This window comes from Salvelinus namaycush, chromosome 33 (genome assembly GCF_016432855.1).
Source record: "Salvelinus namaycush isolate Seneca chromosome 33, SaNama_1.0, whole genome shotgun sequence".
NCBI classification, from domain to species: Eukaryota; Metazoa; Chordata; class Actinopteri; order Salmoniformes; family Salmonidae; genus Salvelinus; species Salvelinus namaycush.
Window position 1 is genome coordinate 19,631,518 of NC_052339.1, and position 12,843 is coordinate 19,644,360.

Here is a 12,843-nt window from a genome sequence, read left to right on the forward strand (position 1 = left end):
CTGTGTGAATAAGGCACATCTGCTTGAGCCTGGGGGTCCTTCCCTTTTCAGACAGGCAGAGCAGAGGGCAGCAGGTGGTTAGGACCCCTGGGGTGAGTCAGTGGCCTTGGACAGGTGCAGACCCTACTCCCTCTGTTCCCCTCCTCATCCCTAATCTAATACCCTATATCTCCCTGGCCTGCCCTTTCGTGTTGGGGTTATTACCCAACTAATAACAGTTCCCAAGACATCCAACCCCTTACTACATACTGCACCTGTCCTACCACCTCACATACCAAATCATCCCACACACACACACAACGACCCAGTTGAGCACTAAGGGTGAGCCACACACCCCTATGCACCCTTCACCCCATAATTCTCCCAGATATACTAGGCCACAGAGAAAAGGAGGAAATATGGAGGTCTCTTTTCCCCTGTATGAATTACAATCATAGAGTAGACAGATAAACTGAAGGGTCTATTGTACTGTTATCAATCTCATTAACCTGGCTGTAACCACACACACAACATTGTGGTGAATATTATATCAGAGCCAACAGAGCAGTTTAATGTCCCATGATCCTCGTGTCTGTGGCGGTTGGCAATGTTTAGATAACGTCTCTGGCCCAGGGGGTTGTGGGTAATGCTGTGAACTCTGGGAGATTGTAATTGAATTGGGACATATGTGTGTGTTTGGTTTTCGTTTATAGGCGATTGGCGGGATGCTGTGTGTGTTCATTAGGGATGTTATTGCCTGACTGTCTGATCCCAGAGTCTCCTGAGGACACAAGCCTAAACACACAGCACTGTTCCCATGGGCTGGAGATGCATGCGTACACACACACGAGAAAAGGTATATTAACTGATAAAGTCCTGTGGGTCTTTGAGTGAAACTGAGCAAGAGGAGAGAAAGAGAGAAAAACATTAAGCCAGAGAGAGCAAGAAGGAGATGGGGGGGGGCTGATAATGACATAATTACAGCAGTCACTACCTGACACACTGAATCCAGCCGTCAGATGACTTCCACACCATTTAACTAAACAGATTAAACTGCAGTGAGACAAGACACAGAAACTAGCCTACACTCCCTCCCTCTCCATCCATATTCCTCTCTCCTTCTTTCTGTTCTCCTCCTTTCACCCTCTTCTTTTCTCTCATTTGCACCTCATCCCATTTTTCTCTCTCCTCTCCCTCTTTTCTAACACGCTCCCCTTTCTTCCTCTGTCCAACTCTCTCCCGCCTTTTCTCCCTCCATCCAGGGTTTGATAATGAGGCAGATAGTTGACTTTGTGGGGGGTTACTGTTTCACACAGTGATCTCAGACCAGTGGAACTCAACACACAGGAATCGCGCACATACACACTATTTTGACTGGTGGATCTCAGGATAAAAGGACTAGAGAGAGAGAAGAGACAGAGGTTCTAGCTTGTAAGGTAATCAATCCTGCCAGCTCCAGAGTTGAATAGGTCTGAAACCAGTCCACTTTTGTAGACAAAGCACACAACCACGCAGGCAGGGACACGCACGCACACAAACACGCACTCACCTCTCACTCTCTGAATAGAGCTGAAACCAGTCCACTTTGTACATCCTCCGCTTAATCAAAGCGGCTCCATTCAGCAATTTGACCTTTTGTTCAAAATAGGATTATCACCTTCTTCTCTATTTATTCCCTCCCTCAGCCAGTTTCCAGGGGTGACCCACATGACGAGAGTAATTGCAATAATTTGTTAAACGCCATGGCAACGGGTGTTTGAAAGGGGTAAATAAGAGGGGGGTCGGAATGACAAAATGAACCAACGACACTCGGGAGGGGGGGGGGGGGGGGGGGGGGGGTGAGAAAGATAGATGGAGAGGAAGATAGATGGAGAGGAAGATTGATGGAGAGGAAGAGGCAGAAGAGAGAGGGATCAGTGTTTGGCCAGTCTAGCAGAGCAGGTTTATTGATAATAGCGGGGGGGGGGGTTAACGTCTCTGTAGGAACACACGCGCACAGAGGTGCAGGCCAGGGCTTTCAGTCTATCTGGCCAGACAAACAGCTCCATTTGAGCTCTCCCTTCGTCTGAAAGAAATCCTTAATTACCACTCTTCATCGCCCCCTCTGTGTGTTTATACACACGTGTGTTCCTAGAGTGTGTGTGTGGTGTTAGTATTCAGTGGCAGCAGCTGTTTCACACATTACAAAGGGGGCGAGAGGCTTGTTCCCTGAGAGAGTATATGTGCGTGTTTTTGGGGGCACATTCGCCCCACTAATTGATTTCTGCTCAGCACTGTGGGAGAGTAACACCCCCTCCCCTACCTCCACACAATGCTCAATCTAAAAGACTAGCAGGCAACGCCACTCCAATCTTCCACAACCCTGAAGACAGCATCAGTGCTAGTTCTAGAAAACATACAAGTTCTACTAAGCAAAAAGTTCTAAAACCAATACAGAGTTCCAGAACAGTTCTAAAACCAATACAGAGTTCTAAAACCAATACAGAGAGTTCCAGAACAGTTCTAAAACCAATACAGAGAGTTCCAGAACAGTTCTAAAACCCTCCACACTATTTCTCCAACTAAAGATATCCAAATACAAGCTCCAGTCAGAGCCTGACTACTACAGTGTAGTGTATTCCAGGAAAGCACTAAAGCCTGAAAGAACTAAATTAAGTCCATTTGCAGTAATGCAGAAGGGCGAGGGGTGTGTGTATTTATGTGTGTGTCGCAGAGGGAAAGGCCAGTGTTCGGCATTCAGTAGAGTAGCAATAAATAGTCAATCTGAGCAGGATAAAACTGCCTGCAATAAACCACACACACCTCTCTCCCCCCTCTTACACACCCCCGTTGGTACTCACGCTGTAGTATTTCCTGATGTGCTTGCGGATGTCCAGTAGCAGCTTGTTGCTGATGTGTGTGGGGTAGTCCAGAGGACGCCCCCCACAGGTCGGGTTGCAGCATCGCAGCAGAGCCGCCTCCACCATCGTACCCTACACACAAACAGGATGGGACTTCGTCAGCACAGCGCTGGCGCACACACACACACACACACACACACACACACACACACACACACACACACACACACACACACACACACACACACACACACACACACACACACACACACACACACACACACACACACACACACACACACACACACACACACACACACAGGACCAGTAAAAGCCTGCTCTCCAGGTTTAGCAGTGGAGAACTCAGGACTGTAGGAATCATGCAGCACCACATATAGGCAGATCAAGTAGACCCCCAGCCAATCTCCCCAGCCTGCAGACTCCCAAGCTCCAGCCAATCTCCCCACTCATTCACCTGTCAGAACAGGCTTTCATAGGCACCTACCTGGACTGCTAACACAACAGAAATCCCACAACTAGTAGCTAACTACTTCCTATCTGCTGAGGCCTAAACAATGTTCTCAATTAGTCAGAGACAGGACTGGGGAGTGTCTCAACAGGGCTATGCATTTATTGCACTGATACACACATTTCCACATAATAGTAGTGATATTCCTACAGGGTTTCCCTGCTTTTACAGAAATGGTGGATGGGGAGCTGGACTGACAGATGGATGGCAGGACAGCCGGGCGTACACATACAGCAAAAAGTTTGAAGTTGGGTTTTCATCCCCAGGAGATGACTAGAGAACATCAATTGATTTTCCTTTTTCCCTCCCTCCCTCGCTCTCTGTTTCTTCTCTGGTTTTGATAACAGCCGTCTACCTCGCTCTATTTGATGTTCTCTTCCTCTCCCCCGTCTGTCTTTCCCATTCCCTCCAGCTCTTCTCCTCTCTTGCCATCCCCTTTCAATCTCCCTGGCCTCTTTCCTTCACTCCCCCTGTATCTCAAGTCAAGGCCCGCCTGAGTTGTTAGACCATGTTACCACTAATTAACGTACCACCTTATCAGTGTATGTGATGTCAGAACCATGGGAGGACAAACGGAGGGGAAAGTGTCAGCTTCAAGAGTTTCTCTGCGACAAGAGAAAGCTGTGTCCGTCTAACTCATTACTGAGTGATAAGAATACACACACCTCCCTTTTCCAGTGACCTCGGTTCTAGGAATGGCTGTAGTAGGTGGGTAGGAGTGTGATGTGTGAGAGTGAGTGAGTGAGAGAAAAAGCACAAAAGACAAAGAGAGATCGAGATGGAGAGTGTGTGTATAGGGGTTTAGGAGCCTTTAAGTACAGGAGTGTAAACTATGTCAATGAACACAGACTGTGTGTATGAGTCAGTCCTGTCTAAAAATAAGACATGAGGTACAACACTGAAAGACTATAGCATACTTCACAGGAAGTATCAAACGTGTGTGTGTGTGTGCGTGCACGTGCGTGTACGTACCGCTCCCTCAAACACATTGTCGTAGACGTTATCAGTGGTACAGAGAGGGCAGGTGAATGTGAAGCGTTCACAGTCTTTATATTTCTCCTCATCAGTGAGTTGGACCGGAGCTCCTAGGAACCCATCTCCCTCCTCCTCTCTCTGCGCCTGCTGCTGGGCCCGGAACTGACTGGGGTCCAGACCTGGGGAACACACACACAATCAATCACAATATCTACACAGATGCTATTGGCACCAGTTATAAACACGCTGTTACTGAACAAACACACAAAACCAGTCTGAGGCAGAACCAATCAAGACTACTTTGTCTGAATGTGTGTGGCAATGCACAAGGGTGAAGTTGACATACAGTGCATTTGGAAAGTATTCAGACCCCTTTACTTTTTCCACATTTTGTTACGTTAAAGCCTTATTCTAAAATTGATTAAATATTTTTTCCCCTAAATCTACACAAAATACCCCACAATGACAGAGAAAAAAAATATTTTTTAAAAACATTTTGCAAATGTATATAAAAAAAACCCCCTGAAATATCACATTTACATAGGTATTCAGACCCTGTACTCAGTACTTTGTTGAAGCACCTTTGGCAGCGATTACAGCCTCAAGTCTTCTTGGGTATGATGCTACAAGCTTATCTGAATTTGGGGAGTTTCTTCCATTGTTCTCTGCAGATCCTCTTAAGCTCCGTCAGGTAGGATGGCGATAGTCGCTGCACAGCTATTTTAAGGTCTCTCCAGAGATGTTCGATCGGCTTCAAGTCCGGGCTCTGGCTGGGCCACTCAAGGACATTCAGAGACTTGTCCCTAAGCCACTCCTGCGTTGTCTTTGCTGTGTGCTTAGGGTCATTGCCCTGTTGGAAGGCGAACCTTCGCCCCAGTCTCAGGCCCTGAACGTTCTGGAGCAGATTTTCATCAAGAAACTCTGCACTTTAGTCAGGATTGAGGGAAAGATGAACGGCGCAGTCTCCCAGTATCTGCCTCTGAAAAACATACCCACAGCATGATTCTGCCACCACCATGCTTCACTGTAGGGATGGTGCCAGGTTTCCATCAGACATGACGCTTGGCATTCAGGCCAAATAGTTCAATCATGGTTTCATCAAACCAGAGAATCTTGTTTCTCATTGTCTGAATCCTTTAGGCCCCTTTTGGCCTGAGATTCTTTTAGGTGCCTTCTAGCAAACTCCAAGCGTGCTGTCATGTGCCTTTTACTGAGGAGTGGCTTCCGTCTGGCCACTCTATCATAAAGGCATGATTGGCGGAGTGCTACAGAGATGGTTGTCCTTCTGGAAGGTTCTCCCATCTCCACAGAGGAACTCTAGAGCTCTGCCAGAGTGACCATCAGGTTCTTGGTCACCTCCCTGACCAAGGCCCTTCTCCCCCGATTGCTCAGTTTGGCCGGGCGGCCAGCTTTAGGAAGAGTCTTTGTGGTTCCAAACTTCTTCCATTTAAGAATGATGGAGGCCACTGTGTTCTTGGGGACCTTCAATGCTGCAGAAATTTGTTGGTACTCTTCCCTAGATCTGTGCCTCGACACAATCCTGTCTCAGAGCTCTACGGACCATTCCTTTGACCTCATGGCTTGGTTTTTGCTCTTGACACTCACTGTCAACTGTGGGACCTTACATAGACAGGTGTGTGCCTTTTCAAATAATTTCCAATCAATTGAATTTAACACAGGTGGACAACAATCAAGTTGTAGAAACATCTCAAGGATGATCAATGGAAACAGGATGCAGCTGAGCTCAATTTCGAGTCTCATAGCAAAGAGTCTGAATACTTACATTAAGGCATTTTGGTTTTTTATTTTTAATACATTTGCAAAAATGTCTAAAAACCTGTTTTCGCTTTGTCATTATGGGATATTGTCTGTAGATTGATGAGGGACATTTTTTTGTTAATCAATTTTAGAATAAGGCTGTAAATTAACAAAATGTGTTAAAAGGGGTCTGAATACTTTCCGAATGCAATTAAAATGTCAAATTAAAAATGCATATTTTGTCCAATGATATTATTGTGTAGATAATCCTCTTTGAAAACCAAATGGTCCAAACATCATGTTTCTATCATAATACGTTCAAAAGTTATTGGAGTTCTTACCTTGTAGGATGTCCAAAATTAGGCTGACTAAATCAAGGCCAGCAAAAAAAAGTGCTCAAAAGTAAGGAATATTGCACAGCATCACGTCAACTAGGCTGGATGCTGTGACAGAATGAAGGCTGCCTAACTCATCTTTCTTCTCAATCCACAGGACATAAAACAATATGGAGGTAAGATATAGATTTTGAGACATGACATGTAGTATTTTTATATTTTACCATATGCTGTTCATAATAATGAAAAATTCCTGTTCTTTTTTGAAGATTTCACAAAACATGGGGTCGCATTAGCTTTCAGAAATCTGCATTTTCAAAACGCAGACATACAAAAAATCTGTGATGAAAAAGATTTAATCTGCATTTTATATTGAAAGAGTGTATTTTTGATTCAAAAGAGTGGTAAAGGGAGTGCAATTAATTTTGTTTCTATTTTCAAAGCTTATTACATTTAATTCAGCTTGTGTCATGCCAATTTAGCTTTTAGCGACCCGTGGAAAAAACTTGACCACCACAATATGTAAAATCCTCAAAGTTGCTGCGAGAAAGCGGCACGGCTGTCAGAGCTCGGTGATATCGGATGTATTAGGTTACGAAATCCGACTCTGTTGATATACTGTTAATCAAAAGTTAGAAAAACCCTACTGAACGACTCAGAGCATTAATAAATCATATTTGTCTTGGTAAAATGTATTTTAAAACATAAGGAAGTGCTATTTTATCACCAAATCACTCTGGGAGAGAATGGGTGGACAGAACCCGAACATATGGTATGGTGGAGACTGTAGAGGAAAAGGCAGAGAGGAAGGACAGAGAGAGCGCAGATCGTGAGGGAGGTGTGATAAAAACAAACCGGAAATATCAGATTTTTGTAAGGATGCCAAAACAATCAAATCCCTGTGCGTGTGCAAGCAGCTGAGATAATCATATCATTAGAAGCTGAGCAGCTGAACACCCATTTGGTATTCCCAGGTGAACCCAAACACTGACACACAGAGAAAACACACACTTTTCGTGGCTAAGTGAATAATGTGTTAGTAAATCAGTGTTGAGGACTAGGCCACAAAACCCCCCACCTCCCCATAGCAACATACACAGTGCCATCTACAGACAGAATGTGAAGACCAAGGACACAGGTTTCTGTTAAGGACTATATATCTACTGGCTCTCATCTCTAAGACCAGGATTTTTTCCAGACCATGTGACCGTATCAGGGAAAACTTCAGGCACCAGGCCAGGAAAGCCTCTACAATTCATATCTACTCTAATAACAGTGAAACAGTGCTGAGAACTGAGACCCACCCAGCCATGTAGCGATGAGGACCCCGTCGATACCCTCGATGGGCTCACAGATCCTGCCCACCACGGGGTGCACCTGCTGGGCAAGGTAGTACTGGGTGTCCAGGCTCAGCCCGGCCTGCTTCTGGAGCTGCTCCAACGCGTAGGCCCTCTGACTGGCTGCCAATGTAGAGCCATCCTGGGGGAGAGGAGAGAGGGAGAAGGGAGAGAGGGTCAAAAACACTTCTGTTATACAACACAGACACACACACACTTTCATCCACAGATACACTGACTGAAAGTCCCTCTCCAAAAATACACACCTGTAAACTCATAATACACTTGCCATCACACACACACACACACACACACTCTCCCATCCCTACCTGGCAGATGATGTAGGAGACTGTGTCTCCAGCTTTAACCCTTCGTCCGCTCTGAGAGTTGATCCACAGAGCCACGTGAACATGAGGAAGAGACTTCTTGTCTGGGTAGTCCTGGGGGTCCTTAGTCAGGGCCTGGGAGAAGGGAGGGGAGATGAGGGAGAGAAAAAGAGGGAGAGCGCAAGGGAGGAGAGTGGGCATTGATACAGACTCACACTGTAAACACGCATACCAACGCAAAGAACGTTGAAAAAACACACACCTTGTGTATCTCATACTGGTTGAGCGGGATGGTTCCGTTAGCAACCTTCTCTCCCAACTCCACAAGGTGACGCTGGATGTTCTCGACGATGACATCACGGTTCTGGTCCGACAGGATTTGACCAATCACATAGCTGAGAAAGAGGTGGAGGAGGAAGATGGGTAGAATCAGGTCATTGATTAACATTGCCACGACTCAGGGGAATCAGCCAGAGCAAGGTTTGAACCAGCCAACCCTGCAGCAACAGCAAACACACTACCTTCTGTGCCAAAATGGTTGAGACATCTTGGCATTATACAAGAGGAAGGGGACGAGTGGATGTACAGTATATAGCGTTCTCCAATTGACGAGTCCACCTACTTGCCACACTCCTTGGCGAGGTCACACCAGTCCCTTCTTACGATGTCCAGCCCCTTGAGTTCCTGCTTGGTGCTGTAGCGGCCATCCCCCAGCGGCTCAACCACCAGGGCGGCGTACTTCTTCTTCTTCAGCAGCAGCAAAGACTTGAACACCCCGTCGATGTCAATCTCCAGGAGCTTGTAGAGCTTGTTCACCTCAGCTTTCACCTGGGGTAAGACACAGGCAAGGTCAATCTCTCTTTATCCATCTGGCATTCTGTTCTCTCTATTCCACTTTCCATGCCTTTATTTCACCACCAACCCACACTATATAACTGTTGGAGTTTGATTACGATGGAGTCTCTTGCTCTAGACCCCTCTATTTCTCCCTCTCTCCTCCCTTTCCTTACCTTGTTTCCTAGTTTGTAGACCTCCTCCAGACTGGAGCTGTTGGTGTTGATCATGATGGAGTCTGTGTCGCCGTAGATCACTTCCAGGTTCATCTGACACACACAGGAAGTCAGAGGTGAGGAGTGGGGTCTAAAGTAGGACTGCGTTCGAAATGGTACGGAAATTCCCTATTTAGTGCACTTCTTTTAACCAGAGCCCTGGGCCCTGGCTAAAAGAAGTGCACTATATAGAAAATAGGGTGACATTTTGTGCGCACCACCTAGCTCTTGGTCATCAGTAAGGATATTGTTGCATAGTTCTTTCTAACATGACCATGTAGTGACTACTGGTGAGGTATTCCATTGATCAGTTAGGTTTAGAGTACAACAAGTACTCACCTTCTGAACCATGTCTTTGGTGTGCATCAGGATCTAAGGGAAACACAGTACAGAACATCATGAATACAAAAGCACTCAAATAGCATAATGAACTGTCAAGTAGGGCTGTTGCGGTGACTGTATTACTGTCAAACTGGCACTCATGCGTCATGACTGCTGTCAAATTCCACGTGACCGTTGAGTCACGGTAACCTCCTCTTATGTACTCTGTACATGCGTTGGTAGTACTCAACTCACTAACGACCACCAGGTCCTAATGGTCTGGTACTCAGGGCTCTACTGTCCCTCCACCAGGTCCTAATGGTCTGGTACTCAGGGCTCTACTGTCCCTCCACCAGGTCCTAATGGCCTGGTACTCAGGGATCTATTGTCCCTCTACCCACTCTGACATCAATGCAAATGCAATGGAAAATCACAAACATTTATCAAGATAGTCTCATGCTCTTAAAACTGACCGTTACAATTTTTTTTTTTTTTTTTTTTTTTTACCTCACTGTGATGATACATTTGAAGAAAAAAGTTCAACAATAGGTTGAAACTCAGTAGAAAACATGGTTGTTGTGGATGTTGTTTCAAAGGCAAACAACACTAATGGACAGCACTTTAAGGTGATTCATTCAAAGCATTTAAGACGTTGCATGTAGAACACCCATACGCACATTAGAGCTTATGCACATGCCTATTTGAGCTCATGCATTAAAAATAAAAATATATTAAAATAATGATTGTGCTGTTATACAATACCTAGCCTAATATCCTACCGCATATGTCCAGTCTATACTCTAAAATAAAACAATTATAGTAATCTCCCTTGAGTGTGGAATGTATTATTATGCATACTGGATGGACCTTATGCTACGCTCCAAACTTTCTATGCACGAGTCTGGGAGAGAACGCATAGGGCCTCGGCGATGCTGTTGGTTCAGTGATTGTGTAGAGTGGCTTACAGAGTTAGTCTACTATTATAGTGAATTTGTATTGTATACACTGTGTGTGTGTGTGTGTGTGTGTGTGTGTGTGTGTGTGTAAATATACTAATATTCTTTATTATTCCCCCCCCACTGTTTGGACTGTGGCCCATCTAATGATTTCAATGTCAGAAAAATCTGCTGTTTTTGCATCTTTGTGTGTGCGTATGTGTGTGCGCACGCACGCGTAAAGCCTTGGTGATTTGCTATTAAATGGAGGATAATTGGCTAATAGGGCCATTAGTCTCGCTGCAACGGGCCTTCAAACCCCCCCACACACACAGCGAGCCTAATGACTCCTAATGGCCTCAATAGCCAACAGAGTGAGTGACGGACCAGAGAGTGGGAATGAGAAAACAGATGAAGCGAGCGAGAGAACGAATGGAGCGGTGCTCAAATGGGGACGGGCAAAGAGAAAAAACAGTGAAACCAGGAGTGAATTGTCTGTTCAAATGCATCAAGGAAAGGTGTAAGAGAAAAATGGACAGAATAAGGAAGAGAGAGCTTGAGATGGACAGACACTAAGGCACTAGTGCCTGTGTCCTCTGTAGCAGAGGGATCCTAACAGGTAGGGGTTGAGTGTGTGTGTGTACAGTGCAAGGATCAGGGATGCTAATCTGAGGGTGGGGTAAGAGTGACTGGGTGCAGTGTGACCTGACATCAGCAATCTGTCCCTTCACACACACCCCCCAGGGTTTGTTAGCCGGTAGTAGCCGACAAAAAACCCAGAAAGGAGATAAATAAAATCTTCGCTGGGCAATTGCCCGGAAAAAATAATAATAATAATAAATCGCATCACAAAATAATGCTATTCATTCATGAAAATACCAGTCAATGTAAATACATGCTTATCGATCTATGGGTTAATTTGCATGAATTAGTGGAATTAAAATGGCGCATGCGCATACAGCCTAGTTTCAGCTTAAAATCTGTCAGACAGCGCATGAGTTGCAGCTACAGCTTGCTGCTGGAGTGAAATGAGTTCTATATGCCCAATCACTGAGGAACAATTATGAATTAAATCATGTTAAAAACAGTTTGATAGCCACAATTAAAAAAAAAAAAAGCTAAAATTTTTTTCCTTCTCAACTGATAATCGAAGCGCACTTCCCATTCATGTGCATATAAATGGTAGGCAGGCTTCAGAGCGTCACATACCACTTTGCAATGAGCTGGAGGCAGTACGCATTTTGAAAACATACTTAATGGCTTGAAACATTAATGTTTTAGTACATTATGAGGCATGTTTACCTTGCTTCAAAGTAGCCCAGCCAAAATACGACCAAACGTGGAGGCAATTATTTTATAAAGACTTCCATATGCTAATGAAACCAGTAGCTTTTCTCTTATGTTCCATTTGTTTTCAAATTAACTTTCATTGTCCTGTAGCCAAATGCACAATCCTAGTCATATTAGCAACCCATGCTACTTGTTGCATCTTTAGATCTCCCCTCTTTCTACATTTCTAACAAATATTTTCATCTCAGTCTCATGAAACCGCTCAGGTGAGGAGCGCTTTTGACAATGGTGTTATTCTCCTAATAGCATTATGGAATGCACATTCACGAGTAGCCTACTACCTTGTGCATAGAGCTGCACTTATAATGTTAATAAATTGTTTATCAGCATTTTAAGCTAAACATTCATATATGTTGCATCAGCCTCTTTGCTGTTTTTTTATTTTTTTTTATGTAGCCTACACTTACTGGTTGTATGAATTTGGGATCTATCGTCCCACAACTGTCCTCAATTTGTTTGGAATAGGCTATTTCTTTCTCGCAAAGAATGACAAGCTGACCAAAAGAATAGGTCAACTTTTCTATTACGGGGAATAAAAGATTGACAGAGTAGTTATTTTGCTGTTCGTTACTCGTCTTACGAGGAAAAGTAAATGGACAGTTATTCTAACATTCAAATTCGCATCGGATTTCAGTAATGAGCACGTATGCAGTATGCTTCCTCAAGATGCATGTTCTGTTAAGATGAATTATCATAATATGTGATTCTGAGCACCGTGAGTGGACGCCCTAAATCAGGCACCCAATGCATATGGGTCTGGTAAATTTCTCAAATGTCCAGTAAATTAAAATGCTGCAGGTCAAATGTCAGGTGCCACATTTTCTTATCTGAAACCCTGACACACACACACACACACACACACACACACACACACACACACACACACACACACACACACACACAACCCTCCGCAGAGACAAGGACAGGGCTATTTGAGACCGACAGTGCGGGGAGAGGAGAAGTTACGAGTGGTTTCCCCTCCCTGAAATTAGAGTGGGACTTAAGCTTTATGGGCTGCTACATACCTCCGATACAGGATGGAGGGAGATGTGAGGAGAAGGGAGGGAGGAGGGGAAGTTTGAGTAATTACAGCACAGCCTCGTCCATTA

The 12,843-nt window shown here is 44.8% G+C and overlaps 1 protein-coding gene across 1 annotated transcript in view; it reads right to left on the reverse strand.

Moving 5' to 3' along the window:
• The window catches only part of pola1 (polymerase (DNA directed), alpha 1), a 94,462-nt gene that overhangs the window by 27,200 nt on the left and 54,419 nt on the right, over nucleotides 1-12,843 (reverse strand). Inside the window, exons 27-34 of the mRNA XM_038973235.1 lie at nucleotides 9,468-9,500; nucleotides 9,090-9,182; nucleotides 8,702-8,907; nucleotides 8,342-8,474; nucleotides 8,083-8,214; nucleotides 7,721-7,895; nucleotides 4,321-4,502; nucleotides 2,820-2,951 (exon numbers count right to left, since the gene is read on the reverse strand). Of these exons, the coding sequence (XP_038829163.1) occupies nucleotides 2,820-2,951; nucleotides 4,321-4,502; nucleotides 7,721-7,895; nucleotides 8,083-8,214; nucleotides 8,342-8,474; nucleotides 8,702-8,907; nucleotides 9,090-9,182; nucleotides 9,468-9,500 (1,086 nt within the window). The remainder of the gene's footprint in view (nucleotides 1-2,819; nucleotides 2,952-4,320; nucleotides 4,503-7,720; nucleotides 7,896-8,082; nucleotides 8,215-8,341; nucleotides 8,475-8,701; nucleotides 8,908-9,089; nucleotides 9,183-9,467; nucleotides 9,501-12,843) is intronic.